We start from the raw sequence: 17,576 nt of genomic DNA, 5'->3' as shown, positions 1-17,576 counted from the left end.
GGCGACCGTAGCTCGGTCTGGGTTGTTGGGTATAGGCCCAAGACTCTGACTCGGCCTACTTAATATTTAACATATATATGTTAAATTTCGGTTGATATACATCATATGCACATGGTGATTGACCAATTTTCCTGGTAATACTGATCTCATAGAATCACCAAAAAACTGACCAGAAGATACCCCAAAGGACTAACTCATCATTCCCATAAGTCCATGGAAATGGACCTGCAAATCACTTGGAAACTAATGAAATAACCAATAAAAACAAAAATGGTTGCTTTTGATAATTATACAAAGGATTTATTGTGGTAGTCTTTTACAAGTGAATGATTTCTTTTATATGAAAACTATCTCCCAAAACAACGAAAATCTGCAGATGACTGGATAGTTTCTTTCTCATCTGGACCCCTCCAATTTTGCTTTCTCGATTTTTAGTGGAGTAAACATGAAATTGCCGGAAAACATAGCTTCTTTATCTGCCAACCAAAAACCACAACATTGTCAGACTGAGATAGGAAGCAATATGTAGGTGAAGTAGCAGAATTGGAGCCCAATAGAAAACAGAGACCGAACTCAAGTCCGTCATATTAAGTTAAAAAAAGATTCAATCCCTCGAAAATTCGAAACAAGGTGGTGCAAGAGGCTTATAATAACCAATGTTTTTGGGTCTTCAAGTATCATTCTGACCAAAAAGCGAAGATAACAAAGTTTCATGATGTGAAAATCAAATAACATGAAACAATACTGAGCGTGCAGTATGTCTCTACTTCGATCCTTTTACTGTAAAATTTGAGCAAGTTATTCAGGTTGCTGCCTATGTGTATGATAGACTTGGTGAACATATAATTCATTCTTGGAAATGTAAAATAATGATACCTGTTAAGGACAGGCAACTAACTTCCCGGCGAACATATCTTGCCATTGCCTGCACATAAACCTCAATTGTAAGTGCATGCATTTACAATACTGGAAACTTACTACCACAACCCCCTCCAAAGAAAGTAAAATAAAATAAAATGAAGGAAAAAAAATCAATAAATAAGTAGGCACACGCGCACACACACACACACAAAGAACTCCAACTACCAATGGGGGTAAATGAGGGAAGACTTTACAGCATTTGATCAACAGACTGGAAGTTGAGTATCCTAAAATATACCCCTCTTCTGTCTGAGTGGTAAGTGCATGAGCAACTCAAAATTTACTGATCTTGTTCCCTCATCACTCACCACTCTAATCACTTTTCTGACTGTAGCAGACAGTACTTATTTAATCAAGGTGGTGGTGTTATGGGAAGATAAAGGAAACTTCTGGTCAATTAGTCAAAAATAACACCAGAGTACATTCTAAACTTGCAACTGAAGCAGACAGTATTCTAAACTTTCTTTGGAGGGGGTGGTGGTGTTGGAGAATCAAGCATTTTGTGGAATTTCACAGAGTACATTACTACATTAAATTTTGCAACTGAAGAAAAATGAGAGCATGCCTGGACAGTTCGTGATGCAGCCTCATCTGGCTTTGATGAACCATCATCAGAAAAGACATTCCTGAAACACCAATGCAAAAAGTTAAGGCGCATCCCACAATGAAGTCAGTTAAGGAATGAGATGTTGGAGCTCAGTAAGGGAACACCATCAATTGACTTAGTATAGATGAAGGGTCGGGAGACCATAGACCAAGTTTCAAAAAGATTTACCTCCATATGACATTTGGCAGATCATCCAGCCTTGCCTCTGGAAGCACAGCAGCATCATAAGCAACAATATTTCCATAGAATATCTTCTCCAAATCCTTCATCCATTTACTCAGTAGCAAGTTGACCTGGCATTTCAATGGCAAATCAATACCTGCATAGCTGTAAATTCTGTACTGTAATAGTGCATCCCAGTAGACCCAGCATAACTACAGACTCTATCCTTGCATATATGATGACAGTAAATATAAAATTGCCAAATGTCTACATTGAAACTCCTACACATTGTATACTAAAAGCTATACATGAAAATAACCCATACTCCTACAAGTGTTGACCAATCAATTCCTTAAAAGAGACGTGGTTCCTATCGATCATGGAGAAGTCTAAGAAACCAATTTCTTTTCACTGAAATAGTCCAGATCAAACAACCCCCTGGTAGACAAATATTACGGTTCAACCCCAAGGACCAGATTCTTCCTGGAGAATTCCCTATGATTGTTGAACCATACTAAAGAAACTAAAAAGGAATAGCTACAAATCCTTTCGTAATGGATGATGAACACTACTTAGAATTGCACATGTTATCTAAAAAGGAATTAACAAAAAGAAACTAAACTAACAGTCATTAAGCATTCAAGTTCAAAGAGCTTAACGTATAAGAATCACATACCCCAGCCTTAGAGACTCTAAGTTCCACATCATGGTTGTAAATCTCATACACATATTGCCCAAACTCAACACCTTCTTTTCCCTCTTGTTTCAACCGGCGTAAGCAAAGCCACATATGAAGTACAAGCAAAGCATATGTTGTCTTAAAAGTTTTCTCCAGGTTGAACACTGCATACATACGACAATAATTCAAATCTCCATTAACATAGGCACACAGTCTCTCAATGTCCTACACCTAACTACACAAGTAGCGGTAACTTCAAGCAAGATATGGAATTGAACTCTACAAGAGATTAACAATATGACCTTCGTATATGGCCGGTTTATCAACTTGAGAAACTACTCTCTTATACACCACATTCGCCCCTCGAATAGACTTGCTTTGCTTGCTATAAAACAGCATGAGCTTAAGAAACACACGCTTAATGCCCTCATACTCCGGCTCATCAATCCTCAACGGCGACTCCGGAGGCAAAGCCAATGAGCACGGCTTAGACCAAAACAGCTTGTCCAAATTCACCTGTTCAACATTGGCACACAAATCCTCAGCAACAATCTAATAGCACAAGCTGAATGATTACTTAAACCAAAGGAATTGAGATTCAAATCAAGTAGAGGTTTCGAAACGCACCACTGGCTCGGTGGGGAGGCCTTTTTCCAGAGTATCAGCCATAACAGGAGCCACAGCTGCCTTGGCGTAGCTTTGGCGCGAAATAGCATAGAAATCGTTTCCGTGGTTCAGACCACGCTGCGAGCCCAGCCGCGAGAGCTGAGTGAGAGCTCTGCCCCACCTCGGCAGCATTTCTGAGTTCGCTGTTGAAATTCAGAGAGACATTTCTTCAAACACATACAACAAGATCATTATGAAAAGAAATGGAAAAGAGACGAGTAGAGAGAGAGACCTGAGAGTAAAACGACGCAGTTTCGTGCCTCGGCTGTGGAGACTTCGTGATTCCAAAACCCTAGATGCTCGAGGTTTAGGGAGAGAGAGAGAGAGAGAGAGAGAGAGAGGAGGAGGAGCGAAAGGGAAGCTTGAAATCGAGTGCGTGCAAATCTAACGGCAGGGCCAGCTTAGGTGTGGAAGTCCGGTTAGCCCCTTAATTTATTTTTTATTTTTTATTTTTGGGAAAAGAAGAATTGACGATTTCCGAACTCGGGTTTTGTGACCCGACCGGAGATTTTGAACCGAAAGCCCGGAAGACAGTAACAGTTAAAAATAAACCAGGAAAAATGTTTTTTTTTTTTTTTTTATGGCAAATTACCACCGTTGTTTTGGCCGTTGCTCTGACGTTTGTTTTGTTGCACAACTTTGTATGCAGACCTTTGCTATTAGCACGAAATAATCGAAAATTTAAAACGTTTAGGTAGACCTGTAAATGGACAGGATTTTGATCCGAACCAGCTCCAGATCCGTGGCTATTAGACGGGTTTTGATCGAAAATTTCGATCCGTTGATCCGTTAATGATCCGAATCCGTTAACCCATTTATTTAACGGATCAAATACGGATTTAGGTCGATCCGATCCGTTAATGATCCGACCAGTTTTGGTAGTAAAAAAATATTATTTTTTTATTAATATATTATTATTTTAAAAAAATATATAATATAAAATATGAAGAATTTCTAATACAAATTTTTTGCAGAAATCTAAGGGACAGTCCATCACTCAAGATTCCAAGAAACATTAAGGGGGGTGTATTGTATTTGAATTTGTGTAGACTTTTTTTAAATGACAGACTTTTTGAAAAGTCTACAGACTCTTTAAAAAATTGATAGACTGCTATTGATTTCTTAAAACCATTGATTTTAGCAACAGACTTTTTATTGATTCTTGAAAATCTATATACTTTATTATGAATGACTTCTATAGATTTTCTAGTAAATAAAAGTAAAAAACAAAAAACACAACCAATGCAGTCCAAATGCAAAGCAAGATAATAACTCGTTGCCTCTTCAATGGTCAAGTATCTTCTAGTAGAACTTGACTCAAATGAATGATTATTACTCTGTCTAGCTAGTTTGTTCTCATTTCTAATCTCTCAATCAACTTAAAGATACAATATAGATCACTTGATGTTTATGGTTAATTATTCTCATCAATTTTGTTTTCACCTATTAACATATATCATAAAAATATTTATCAATATTGTCTTGATCTATAATCAATCAATCGAAATTCAATTGTTCAAGCTTTCCTTGAACCATGATATAAATTCAAATCTATGAGAATAATTAATAAGACAAAACGCAGTATTTCATAGCAACACTATTCAAGGTTTTAGGGGTAGACCACAATATTTGGGTCTTAGGATTTCATAAATCATTTTTTATTGCTATTAGGGTTCCAAGTATCACAATTGAACAAAAAAAAAAAAATCACATTCAACAACTACAATGAACATGTTGGGTATAAAAAATATTAATATCATGAAAGATTAGAGAAAAGATAAGAAGAAACAAGAAAGAGATAGATAACCAACCTCTTTGCGCGCAGAGAGAAAACTTTGATAGATTTAAAAAAAAAAGAAAAAAAAAATGTTTGATAGACTTTTTCAAATCTTTGGTCTGGTGGCTAGAAAATTATTGGAATTTGGTATGTATAGTTAACACTACAAAGTCCATGATTATCCTTGATTTTCTAATTCCATAAGTATGAATGAAATTTTGAATACCTCTGAACTTTTATTCATTTTTAAATGTCCTAATTGAATACCCCTAGATTTTGGTGGAATTCATAAAGTCTTTAAAAATCCTAATCGAATACCCCAAGACTTTCATAGACTGCTGAAAGTCTATATTGAATACACCTAAACTTTTAAATTCCATAGATTTCTTAAAAAGTTCCACTAATTCCATATACAATACACCCCCCTAAGAATTTTGATAATGTAATTCTACTTTTGGTAATATTTTTCATGTTATTTTAATATTTTATTAATATCTTATGAGGTATCATGATATAAATTTAATATTACTATTTAAAATTTTAAAATATTTGAAATTATAAACGGGTCGGATTAGCGGATCTGGATATCTGTTAATCCGACGGATACGGATTTGGATCGAGCTATTAATGATCCGCCGGATTAACGGAGCGATCCAAATCCGGTCCATTTACAGGTCTAGTTTTAATTGCATTTTCTCATCATTTGTGTTGTGTGGCTCAGCTTTGTTTCAGTGACTTCTAGGAAAGTGCATGCAAGTTGTTTTCATATCTCTATACTTTTGGCCAAAGGAGCTGCTGTCCATTGATACTTGATCTATACGCAGTACATTGTTTGCATTATTCATCTGCAGAAAGCGCTTCTTGAATTTGGATTCAGATAATCTTTGATCATCATTAGAACTTACTTCCATGTAAGCTCTTCTTGAATCCATTATTTTCCATTCCGTTTTAATTTTTATGTATGTAGATATTTCCATGCACCAATAAATATTCAGATTTGCATAATAGTTAGCATTCGATTATGATCTAACTAAACTGGTTCCACTTACTAATTTGTGCAGTAGCTGGAATCAGATCTGCAACAAGTCTGTCACGATCATGATCGAAGAGACTTGGCTCACTTTGTGGAAGAATTAACGTTGCAATTCAGTGCTTTCGTTGTGATCTTACAGAAGAATCAACTTTCATGTAAGTGTTTACCGATCTTGCAAATTAATATCCATCTCTTTCTTTTAAACTAATTTCCGCGTACATGCATCAGCTAGACTACTTTGCACCTTAATTAACTACTAGTTTCACTTTCTGCAGTTTTGAATACTATCGTACAAAAAAAAAAAAAAAAGCGATGGGAGAGGCTGTTCTTGGGGCATTTCTCTCGGTGCTGCTTGAGAAGTTGGCGGATCGCGAGGTCATTGAGTACTTCGGAAGCCTTAAGGGGGTCGACAAAAAGGTGCTGGAGAAATGGAGAAGAACGTTGACTGCAATTGACGCGGTGCTGAGTGATGCGGAGGAGAAGCAACTAACACAAAGAGCAGTGAAACTATGGCTAGATGATCTCAGTGATTTGGCTTACGATGTTCAAGACATATTGGACATATTTGATACTAAAATGCTGAAGCGAAGGATAGAAAGACAACAAGGAAGCACAAGTAATTCATGGATCAGCTACCTCTCTAAACCCAAGTTCAATTTTAGTGTGAACTCAGAAATCAAGAAGATAAGTGATAAACTAGAAGAGATAACTACTCGAGAAAAGCAGTTTGGTCTGAAGAAACTTGGATTGTCTACCAAGCCATGGAAAATGCCACAAACTACTTCTCAACTAGATGGACCTGTGATAGGAAGGGATGAAGCAAAAGCACTAATTGTTGATAAATTGCTGTCAAAAGAAGAGCATAGTACCAGCAGTTTTCAGAATTTTCAAGTAGTTGCCATTGTTGGTACGCCTGGAATAGGAAAGACAACACTCGCAAAACATATATTCAACGATACTGCAACTGCACAGTTTTACCCAAAGGGATGGGTGTCTGTGTCTGACGATTTTGACCTTGTGAGGGTGACAACAGCAATACTTGAATCGGTCACGTCAGCTCATGTTGAGGATTTCAAGCAGCTTAATTCAATTCAGGAGAAGTTAAGTAAGGAATTGGCTAGCAAGAAGTTTTTAATTGTTCTAGATGATGTCTGGCATACATGTCACTATGATCAATGGATAACACTGCAGTCCGCCTTTCGTGTTGGAGCAGCAGGAAGTAAGATCATTGTGACTACACGCGATGCAAATGTCGCAAACATGATGGGAGACACTAGCCCTTATAATTTGGGGTTAATATCAAAAGAGGATTGTTGGAAAATCTTTAAGCAACATGCACCCGTAAACGACAGACCCCAAAATGTTGAGTTACTCAAAGAGCAAATTGTTGTAAAATGCAATGGCTTACCGTTGGCTGCAAGAACTTTTGGTGGTCTTTTACGTTGTAAAAGAGTAGACGAATGGGAAGATATATTAGACCACAAGATGTGGAATCTATCCGATCAGATGGCGGACATCCTTCCAGCATTGAAATTGAGCTATCATTATCTCCCTTCAAATTTAAAACGGTGTTTCACGTACTGCGCAATACTTCCAAATGATTATGAATTTGGAGAGATGCAATTGATCCTGTTGTGGATGGCAGAGGGTTTGATTCCGCAGCTACCAGAACAAAATAAACAAATAGAAGAGTTGGGCCGGCAGTATTTTCAAGAGTTGGTGTCTAGGTCATTATTTCAGAAGTCAAGCAAACGAAAGTCACGATACATAATGCATGACCTCGTTACTGATTTGGCACGCTGGGCTGCAGGAAATTCATGTTCTAGATTGGAGGATATGCATAATTATGACTCGCAACTTAGATGTTTGCCCAAGGTTCGTCATTCGTCTTACATTCGTGGTCACCAAGATGGGGTTAAAAAGTTTGAGGTCTATTATGAGGCTATATGTTTGCGAACATTCTTACCACTTTCACTTTCAGATTTCCACGTTGATTATCTGGCTCTGAAGGTCACTTTTGATTTATTGCCCAAACTCCAATACTTACGGCTGCTCTCTTTGAATGGATATCAAATGACCGAGCTGCCAAATACAATTGGTAAATTGAAGCATCTACGGTATCTTGATCTTTCTCACACTCGAATAAGAAGTTTGCCGGACTCAACAACCACTCTTTACAACTTGCAGACAGTGATATTACATGGTTGTTATCGGTTGAAGGCACTACCCACAAGCATGAGGAATCTAGTTAATTTGCGTCATCTCATCAATTCAGATACATTTTCATTGGAAGAAATGCCTCCTCAGCTTGGTCGATTGACTAATCTCCAAACAGTGTCTAATTTTGTTATTGGCAAAGGTAGTGGATTAAGAGTAAGAGAGATTGGGTCATTGTTGCATCTGCAAGGGAAATTGCACCTCTCAAGACTAGAAAATGTGGTTTTTGTCGAGGATGCTAGAAGTGCCAGCTTAAAGAGCAAGGAGAGGCTTGAAGCTCTGTTTCTTTCGTGGTCTTCTTCAAGTGACTCAACAGAAATTGCAGACCATGTGCTTGACATGTTACAACCTCATACCAAGCTCAAAGAGCTCACCATCGAGGGTTATGACGGATTGAAATTTTCAACATGGATTGGAGACCCTTCATTCTCTAATATGGTGCGTGTAAGGTTAGAACGTTGTCATCATTGTCAATTCTTGCCACCATTCGGACAATTGCCTTATCTCAAAGAACTTTATATACAAGAAATGGATGCAGTGGAAAGCGTTGGTCTTGAGTTTTATGGAGAAGGTAACTTGCCGTTTCAAGCTTTAGAGACCCTTAAGTTTCAGAATCTGAAATATTGGAAGAAGTGGTCTCCTTGCCAACAAAATGAGGGGGTTGGGGTTTTCTCTTGCCTAGAAAAGCTTTCCATCAAGGGCTGCCCCAAATTGGAGGGTAGTTTACCGAAGAAGCTTGATTCATTAGCACAGCTGGAGATATGTGGATGTGAGGAACTGGTGATTTTAATATCCAATTATAAACAGCTTCATGAATCAAACATAAAAAATTGCAAGATGGTGGTTTGCGACACAAGTCCAGCTCTCTTAGAGAGGTTGACATTTTCAAATATTTCAGAGTTGAGATTCCAAACAGAGGCGTTCATGAAAAGCTTGAAAAATGTTAAAGAGTTGAATATTACTGGTTGTGAGGAGCTGACATGTTCCTCCTTTCAGCATGAGGATAGATTACTGCAACACTTGATTTCTCTTGGTAGTTTGTATATTGAAGACAACTCTGCACTTGTTGAAAAGCTAGGGAAAGAAGCAGAGCAGTTGGTGCAATTGCAAATACTGGATTGCAAGCTTAAACGTCTGGAATTGAGCAAGTGTGGAACCTTTTTGAAGGTGCCAGAAGGATTGCATCACCTTACATCTCTTCAAGAGCTTCACATAAAGGGATGTTCAAGTCTTGTTTCTTTTCCGGATGTTGGTCTGCCACCTTGTCTTAAAGTTATAGAAATTCAGAACTGCGATTCTCTTTTGCACTTTGCAAAATACCAGATTGCTCCAAGCCTAAGAAGAATAGGGATTCGGGAATGTGAGAAATTAAAATCATTGATAGAGAAAAAGGAGGTGGTGGTGGACAGCTCTTGTTCGTCTTATTGTCTCGAGTATTTGCAGATAAGGAACTGTCCATCTCTGTTATCCTTATTATGCAAACCCCAATTATCCAGGGCCCTTAAACAGCTTCGCATATGGGATTGTGAACAGCTGGAGTTAATAACCGAGAGGTTCCTCGATGACACCTGTCAACTCGAAGAAATTCATATCACAACATGCCCAAACCTTAAATCCTTACCTGAGGGACTGTGCCACCTCACCAATCTTCAGTCATTATATATTTGGGAATGTCAAAGTCTGGTTTCGTTGCCGAGGTTGAGTGTGTGGCCAAGAGTGATGAATATCGAAGCTTGCGAGAAATTGGGGGTGGCACACTTGCTGAGAGACATGATGCACTCTAACAATCTTGAGGTTTTGACGATTGATTACTGTGAAGGTTTGACTACTCCTTCCTTTCCCCCCAACCTAACATCACTTGAAATTTACAAGATCAAGAATTGTAAGGCGCTGATGGAATCTCAAGGGTTGCACATACTCACATCTTTGAGAGAATTGACTCTATGGGGTAAAGATGATCCAGGTCTGGTGTGCTTTCCACCTGGTGAGAATTCGAAGGAGAAGGAGATGTTGCTCCCCAGATCTCTTGTTACATTGATAATTCAAGGCTTCCAAAATCTAAAGAAACTGAGCAAGGACTTTCAATTCCTCACCTCTCTTGAAACTCTTGAAATCTGGAACTGTCCGAAGCTTACAACCATTCCAGAGAAGGGCCTGCCTCTTTCACTTGCGCAACTTGAGATAATTGAGTGTCCTCTACTTGAAGAGAGATGCAAAGGACAATACAGGCCCAAGATAGCACACATCGCTTGCGTACGAATTAATCACTCCTTGATCTAGTGGTTTCCAGGTACGAACTTGTAATTTCAGACAACATCCGCACTGATGATAATGTTATCAAACATGTAGAAAAGTGAGGGAGCATGTTGAAAGCTTGTCAAACTTCCTATTATAACTTTTTATTTATTCCATCTGCAGGTCTGCTTATGCTCAAAACTGTAGAGCACATCCTTTTCCTCCTCCACAGAATATGATATTTGGATTCTCAATTCCAGCCTTTCCAGTAAGTTTGTGATACACTGATTTGTAGCTTTGTATCCATGGAAACAATATCAGCTCTGTCGAGGTTTGTCAAAGAAACTTAGCTTTCAAAATGCAATTCAATTTGTTAGTTTTGTATTGTGGAATGTAGGTTGATATTGTGGACTTCAATGGTAGATTTTTGGCTCGGTGCAAATCCCATGATATTAGTCATTACTAAGGTTCTTAAGCAGCTCATTAATACTTATGTAACGTGACATTGATGCATGCTACTTTCTAATTTTAGGTTGATTTACTTGCCGAGGGGACTGATTTTAATTGTATTGGTGATTGGGTTGTGGAGGCCACCGTAAAGAAGAAGCTTAAGTAAGATTTGTTTCCTTGGCCATGCTTTTACTTATGCATACAGTATCAATCTAAAAGTCTCGCTGGGTGCTTCTTGGCAGTGTTATGAGTGTTCATCTGACGAGTTCAAAGTCTTTGGTTGGAGTAGCTGGAGTTGCATTACAGATTCAAAAGAAGAAGAAGGTATTTACTTCTCAGTTTATGCATGTGTGCATGTGTGAAATTCATTAACCTGACTAAAGCCATTGATATCAGTTCGAAAATATAGCCAGCAGAATAAATAGGATTACACATTTCTGTTGAATGAAATGGAATATGAATTTCTGTCATTTACATGAACTTCAAACTAAGTTCTTTGGCTGTTTTTTGGTGCAGGGACGGGACGTGGATGTTATGGTGAGCTTCTTGGTGGGAATTCTGGAAGTTTACTTAGTACTTAGTATGTGATTTTATCAAGTGAATTTAACACTTTTCAGAACCTGAGGAGTTTTTTACTTGATGCCCCTGCATTTGGAGTGTATGGTTTTCGTGAAATGCTATGAATTTGATTGATTCTCAAAATATGACTTCACATTTTAGATATTAACCTGTTGATTGTATGGTTAAAACCTTTTGAATCAGCACATACTTCTCCAAGGGTATTTTTAATTTGCATGAAAAGCTTCACACACAGTCAAGTGATGTTGCTGATTTTCATTTGAAATCTCAGAAGAAAAAGAATAATAATCATCATTTCAGTCATAGAGTTCCTTTTGTTCCTTGCCATTTTCAAATTCAGTTCTTCAAATTCTCTATAATGGATTGCTACTTGTCTAAAAGATCTGTGTGTGCCAATGGCCAAGATGTAAGGAGTTGTCTCAAGTCCTGATGAGCTACCTCTGGTGTCTTGCTCAGCCATGGAGATATGATTCTAAAGGGGGAAAAACAAAAGAGTTGTCATTGTCTTGTTTTGCCTTCTGAATTGCTTATCCTCTAGTTGGTGCTTACTTAGTTTGACCTATTAAAACTCTTTTGCATCTCTGACAGTTTATATTACATTTTTCTGTAGGGCTACGCAAATGTTGAGAAATAAGCTTTTATGAGTGATTTACTGAGTAAGTTCATAAGTTGACATCCTTTCATGTTTTGTTGCCTTTGGTTGACATGAAGTTTATAGCAATTCTGTTCAGAAATATAAATGCCAGGTTTAAATTTGCTAAATGAGTCATTCTTCTTTTGAAACTGACTTGTTGTTAGTACTGTGACACCAGAACTGATGGCAGAAAAGGATCAAGTTGCTGCATCAGCGCAAAAGTACAAACCAATACAATCTGCTGTTCCTAGAACTTCCTTGGGTCCAATTCAAATCAATGCTTTCTTAGGAGGAGGGGTATGCCAGGGTATCTGTATTTTACCAATGGCCTTTCAGAATTTAGTGGAGTAACCTTCTATCATCTGCAGAAATTATGACACACCTGGAGTTCATCTCCACCATAGGCAAGCAGCAGTGGTTCATTCAGAGACCTACCTTCCCTTGCTCCTCAAAGTCGGCTTAGGGGTCAATCTTATCAATACATTTGCTTCATATATAGTACCAAGAATATGATATTTGGATTCTCAATTCCAGCCTTTTCAAGAGGTTTGCGATACACTGATTTGTAATTTTGTATCTATGGAAACAATATCAGCTCTATCGAGCCATGTCAAAGAAACTTAGCTCTCAAAATGCAATCCAATTTGTTAGTTATGTATCTTGCCATTACAATTGCAATGTTCTGACTTTCAGAGCGTTTCACATCCTCGATCCTGTATTTGATTTCTTAATTTATCTATTTACGTTGTTTTACCTTTATATTTCTAAACAAAAGTGTAAGTTTGGAATTAAATCAGAGACGAAAAAATTGAAATATGTTTATTTGAAAATGAATTCTCCATTTATTTGCAAAGTCCAGTTTATTTGCTATCATGTCGAATATAACTTGTTCTGATTCGTGGAATGTTCCTCTTTTGGTTCGGATGTTTTGTTGGAAAAGTAAACCAAGCCTTATTTAAATAATTGTCTCTCCTATTGTAATTTTTTTTTAAGGATTAGATAATTTCATTACTTATCCATGGCCAGAAGGCACGTTATATCAATTTTTGTCTCATACCAAATTCATAAATGGCATAAGCCGCCAAGCAAATTGACCGGTAATCCTCATTGCTAACACATGAGCTCACTTTTTCGGGCCTAAAAAACAAAAGGACCCAAATCCTCACAACCTAACTCTCCTTTATAGTAAATCTAGTCGCCTAGAGACCTCAATTGGTGTACAACTAGAGACACTAAGAATTAAGCCGACAAAGAGTCAAATCCATTTGCAGGCAAAACTAAACTAGATTGGGATAAAACCACTAGAACACTAGAAAAGGCTTAGAGAAAAAACTAGAAAAAAAAAAATTGCTAGACTAGTAGCTCAATCATGGTCTAAAGGAGAACCTAGCCCAAGAAAAAAGCCCAACAAGAACAACCAGGCCCAAACCCATCTCCCCCCTGCAGCATGTATGCCCTAACAGCAGCCACGACCCCCATCGCCGCCCTTCCAGGATAGCCACCTCCCATCGTCGTTGCCATCCAAGTAACCAAATCTGGATGCCCACCAGGTCCGATACGATTGGGTACGGACACCCAATACACCCCGCCATCTACTGGATACCAACAAGCGCCTCCACAGTCTCCAACCACCGTCCCCGGAACTCTGCCGTGACCTGCAAACTCTGCCAAAGAGGATCGAAAAGGGATGAAACGCCTGTGAAACAAGTTGGTTTCTTCCCCATCAAGAAACCCAAGAACCACCATCAACTCTGTAGTCACCACCCGTCCGGCAGCACCGCAGCATCACCACGACCAAAAGGCCGGCAGTGTTGCTGGGCCTGCCGAACGAGCACTCTTGAAAAGCTAGAGAAGGCGCTTGGGTAGAAAGCGGCGGCTAGAGAGAAGTAGTATGCTTTTTTTTTTAATTCGTCTCTCCTATTGTAATAGTTACCTAGTTAAGTGCTTTAGTGTGGTAGTGTTGTTTGGAGCTCTAGGTAGACTATTCTAGGCTGCTGTCCTTTTAGCGTAAAGTACTTTAGCATGCAGTCTCTTTGGTTTTAGAGCAGCTTTTGCTTTAAACTATTAGTTGTTGCTACATAGCTATTATATATGTGGTTGTGCCTCTTGTACTTTGCTATAGAGAGTAAGGAAGTGATTAATGACACGTTCCCTCGTTGCTCCAGTACTCTTGATTTTGTCTGTGTGTGATAGATTTGCTGGTGTGATATGTGTAGTGTTTCTACATTCGGTATCAGAGTTGGTACAGCAGAGCAGGTATAGCAGAGAGAACAAGTATAGCAGAGCAGGTGTAGCGATCGATGGAAAACCGAGGGAATGATTTTCCTCAATGCCCAGTTGGTAAATTTGATGGGAAAGGGAACTTCCAGCATTGGAGATCGCAGATGGAGCTCTTCTTCAAAATAATGGAGTATACAGAGGTGGTGATCAATGGGTTTACAGATCGTTGATACCAAGCAAATCTCACACAAAATCAGAGGGAGGAACTGATTCGAAACATGAAGAAATATAGCAGAGCCCTGATGTATATTTATAGAGAAATTGATTATGTAGTCTATGAGAATATTGCACATGTTACCACATCGAAGGAGGCCTGGGATTATCTGATCAATACCTTTGTGGGAAGAGATAAAGTGAAGAAGGTGAGATTGCAGACTCTACGACGACAGTTCGAGACTTCGAGCTTCTTCAGATGGAGAAAAAAGAAAGTATCTCCGATTACTTTGCAAGAACATTGGTCATTGTCAATCAAATGAAGGCCAATGGGGAGGTTATCAAAGAACTCCATATTGTGGAGAAAATCCTTCGAACCTTGACGGAGCGGTTTGAGGGAAAGGTCACAGCCATTGAGTGACTCGACCTTAATGCTATGACGATGGATGACTTAATGAGTTCCTTGCAGGCCTATGAACAAAGGCTGAATGAGAAGTCGGAAATGGCGATTGAAGAAGCATTGCAGACTCAATTAAGCTTCAAAAAGTAGAAAAATTGGTCATCCCGTGGTGCGTCAAGCTCAACTCAGAAGAATCAAAACTCAAGTTACAAGAGAGGTTCACAGAGCAGATTTGGAGCAAGAAGAGGAAGAGGAATGGGCTTTCATTGGAGTTGTTGGATCATAATTCATATACATATTTGTCCCCTAAAACATGGAAATTACTTGTTCTAAAGTCCAAATTTAATGTTGACTAATCCAATTTCATTATTTCCCTAATCTTGTACTTTTGCTTAACCTTTGTGTTTATTTATATATATTTATTATGTTTTCCTTATCATGCTAGAAAATGATGGAGAAAAATGGAAATGCACTAAAAATGTCAACTTTACACATTTTCCTACTCCGGCTAGGAGAAACCAAGCCAAGCAAGGAAGAAGGAGCGACCACCTGACCAAATGAACTTCAAATGAGCTGAAACCTTCCAGATCCATTCTAGACATCCTAAGAAACATTTCTTATGAAGAGTGCAAGAGCCAAATAGAAGTGGAAGGCCTTCAAACAGTCAGCCCAATTTTATGCAGAAGCAAAACTGGAAAACTGGACCTATAAGGAGTCCAGCAACGATTTCGGCCCAATGGCATGGAAATAAATTCTGAAAATTTGACACAATGATCTACACTCATGGTGGATCATTTCATATGAAGAAGTCACTGGCAAAATCTGAAGTCTTGGTGGAGAATTAATTGAAGGAAAAATGAGTAGAAAGTGACTCAAACCTAACAAATTCCATTAGTGTTTAAATATTCAAACCTAACAAATTCCATTAGTGTTTAAATGCTTAAACCTAACCCATCATAATTTGTTTAAAGCCAAATAGTTTTGCTTGGTAGCCTATAAATAGAGGCTACAACAAAGAAGAAAATCACCAATTCCTTCATCCATTACATCTTCTTTCTCTCTTCATCTCCTTCACAAAACCTCCATCTCCACCTCCCAAAAATCCAAACTCATACTATCCATACTACTCTATCTCCTCCATCACCACCACCATTTCTTATCCTCTACCTCCATTAACACCATCACTACTACATCATTTCTCCACTCCCTTTTCTATCATCATTTTCTCCATCTAGTCCACCTACTCACACAATACATAATACAAGCTTCACTATCTTTTATCATCAAATCTTCAAGAGCAAGAAGGAGAGGGAATCACCACCACCACCATCACCACCAAGACGTGAGCTTGGGGACCATCCGACACACCACTAAGCCAACAATATCCCTTTTACTCTAGATTATATTTTGGTGTTTAATTTGATTATGAAGTTAGTATATGTAATTATGAGTGAGTAGTACTTTGTTGGGGCTAGGGTTGAAAGCCCTAGCCAATCTTGTATGAATTGATGTTTTAATTGACATTTGATGTTATTTATGATTTTCATCTTCATATGCTAATTCAAGAAGTGAATGCATTCATTCAAACTTAACTATTTTGAATGTGTTGTGTTTGTCATCTCATGAAAAAATGTTTAGGGAGTAGTTAACCTTGAACATTAATAGCATGATAGCATCCTCTATGTGCATGTGAAGGTTGTGAGTTAAAATCACCTAGATCTAGGATTGGTTTGCTTGCATGATTATCTAAACTCAAAACTTTATGCATCTAGGAACAAGGAATTGAGACTTAACCGGTAATAGGATTTGTTCTTAGGTAGTTAATTCTAGACTTATCCGGTTGGAATTGATACCATTAAAGGAGTTTAAGCCTTTGTAGTCTTACCGGATGCAAAGAGGGTAATTGGGAAATTAGAATAGCATCACTTGTATTTGAACTTCAATGCTTGCAAGGGAGGTTAGTGGTAGACAATTCAACCCCTAACTTCATCCATTATATTACTAGTTTAGTTTACATTTGAGCATTTAATTTAATTTGGTTCACCACTCTATCCAACAAACAATCTCACTACCACCACAATGCACATACTCACCATGAGCCTAGATTTCTTGTGAATTTAGGTTTGTGATTGTACATTTGCATATTCTAGCTCTCCTTAGGTTAACACCCTAGCTAGTGAAAGGAATCCAATCCTCGTGGGTTCGACAACCTTTCTTAAATCCCTATACTATTACTTGTACCCCTTATACTTGAGGGTGGCTATTTGGCTAACAGGAGTCAAAGAAGAGATAGATCAAATGATCAAGTGCTTTAATTGTCATGAATATGATCACTACAAGAATGAATGCAGCTTGAGAAGGTCGGAAAACAAGCAGTTTCATGCCAAGTTTGCAGAGGACAACAATGACAGTGAAGAGACTTTGTTGATGGCTTTCAGTGCTATGAGTAATGATGAACAGATCACATGGTACCAGGACACAGGTTGTAGCAATCATATGTCCGGTCGCAAGAAGTTGTTTGTTGAGCTAAATGAGTCAATACGGTCAGAGATTACTTTTGGGAATGCTGCAAGAATGCCAGTTAAAGGAAACGCCAAGATTTCTATCCAGCTGAAGAATGGGATGTACAACACCATATAAAATGTATACTATGTGCCTAGCCTTAGTCACAACTTGCTTAGTGTGGGGCAATTATCAGAGAAGGGGTATGACATGAGAATTTTCAGAGGAGTTTTCACCTCAGAGATCCTCGACGGAAACTAATAGCAGAGGTAACCATGGCT

At 38.3% G+C, this 17,576-nt stretch overlaps 3 protein-coding genes across 9 annotated transcripts; 2 read left to right on the top strand and 1 right to left on the bottom strand.

Annotated features, from left to right (window-relative positions):
• Positions 1 to 259: 259 nt before the first annotated feature.
• On the bottom strand, positions 260 to 3,447 carry LOC133715385 (uncharacterized). The gene is made up of 8 exons (XM_062141872.1): positions 3,268 to 3,447; positions 2,997 to 3,178; positions 2,672 to 2,885; positions 2,367 to 2,533; positions 1,697 to 1,821; positions 1,487 to 1,547; positions 877 to 925; positions 260 to 476 (listed from the first exon to the last, which is right to left on the bottom strand). Exons 2-8 carry the CDS (start codon positions 3,165 to 3,167, stop codon positions 397 to 399), a joined length of 867 nt encoding a protein of 288 aa, XP_061997856.1. The 5' UTR covers positions 3,168 to 3,178; positions 3,268 to 3,447; the 3' UTR covers positions 260 to 396.
• A 2,103-nt stretch (positions 3,448 to 5,550) lies between these two features.
• Positions 5,551 to 12,666, top strand: LOC133714536 (putative disease resistance RPP13-like protein 1). 7 transcript variants are annotated; one of them, XM_062140673.1, is made up of 10 exons: positions 5,551 to 5,723; positions 5,874 to 6,000; positions 6,121 to 10,352; positions 10,481 to 10,565; positions 10,695 to 10,764; positions 10,830 to 10,909; positions 10,990 to 11,071; positions 11,264 to 11,327; positions 11,937 to 11,982; positions 12,139 to 12,666. In XM_062140673.1, exon 3 carries the CDS (start codon positions 6,158 to 6,160, stop codon positions 10,340 to 10,342), a length of 4,185 nt encoding a protein of 1,394 aa, XP_061996657.1. In that variant the 5' UTR covers positions 5,551 to 5,723; positions 5,874 to 6,000; positions 6,121 to 6,157; the 3' UTR covers positions 10,343 to 10,352; positions 10,481 to 10,565; positions 10,695 to 10,764; positions 10,830 to 10,909; positions 10,990 to 11,071; positions 11,264 to 11,327; positions 11,937 to 11,982; positions 12,139 to 12,666. The 7 variants fall into 7 exon arrangements, with proteins under 7 accessions (XP_061996657.1, XP_061996656.1, XP_061996653.1 ...); XM_062140672.1 differs by lacking the exon at positions 10,695 to 10,764; XM_062140669.1 differs by having other exon boundaries at positions 10,695 to 10,909.
• Positions 10,603 to 17,433, top strand: LOC133716934 (uncharacterized). Its single transcript, XM_062143568.1, has 6 exons — positions 10,603 to 10,628; positions 10,695 to 10,716; positions 10,830 to 10,909; positions 10,990 to 11,071; positions 11,264 to 11,327; positions 17,069 to 17,433. The coding sequence occupies exons 1-6, from the start codon at positions 10,603 to 10,605 to the stop codon at positions 17,431 to 17,433; spliced, it is 639 nt and encodes a 212-aa protein (XP_061999552.1).
• The last annotated feature ends 143 nt before the right edge of the window (positions 17,434 to 17,576 follow it).

The sequence above is a fragment of the Rosa rugosa genome, chromosome 6, assembly GCF_958449725.1.
Source record: "Rosa rugosa chromosome 6, drRosRugo1.1, whole genome shotgun sequence".
Lineage (NCBI taxonomy): Eukaryota > Viridiplantae > Streptophyta > Magnoliopsida > Rosales > Rosaceae > Rosa > Rosa rugosa.
Note: the sequence above shows the minus strand (reverse complement) of the source record. Positions and strands in the feature narration are given on the sequence as shown.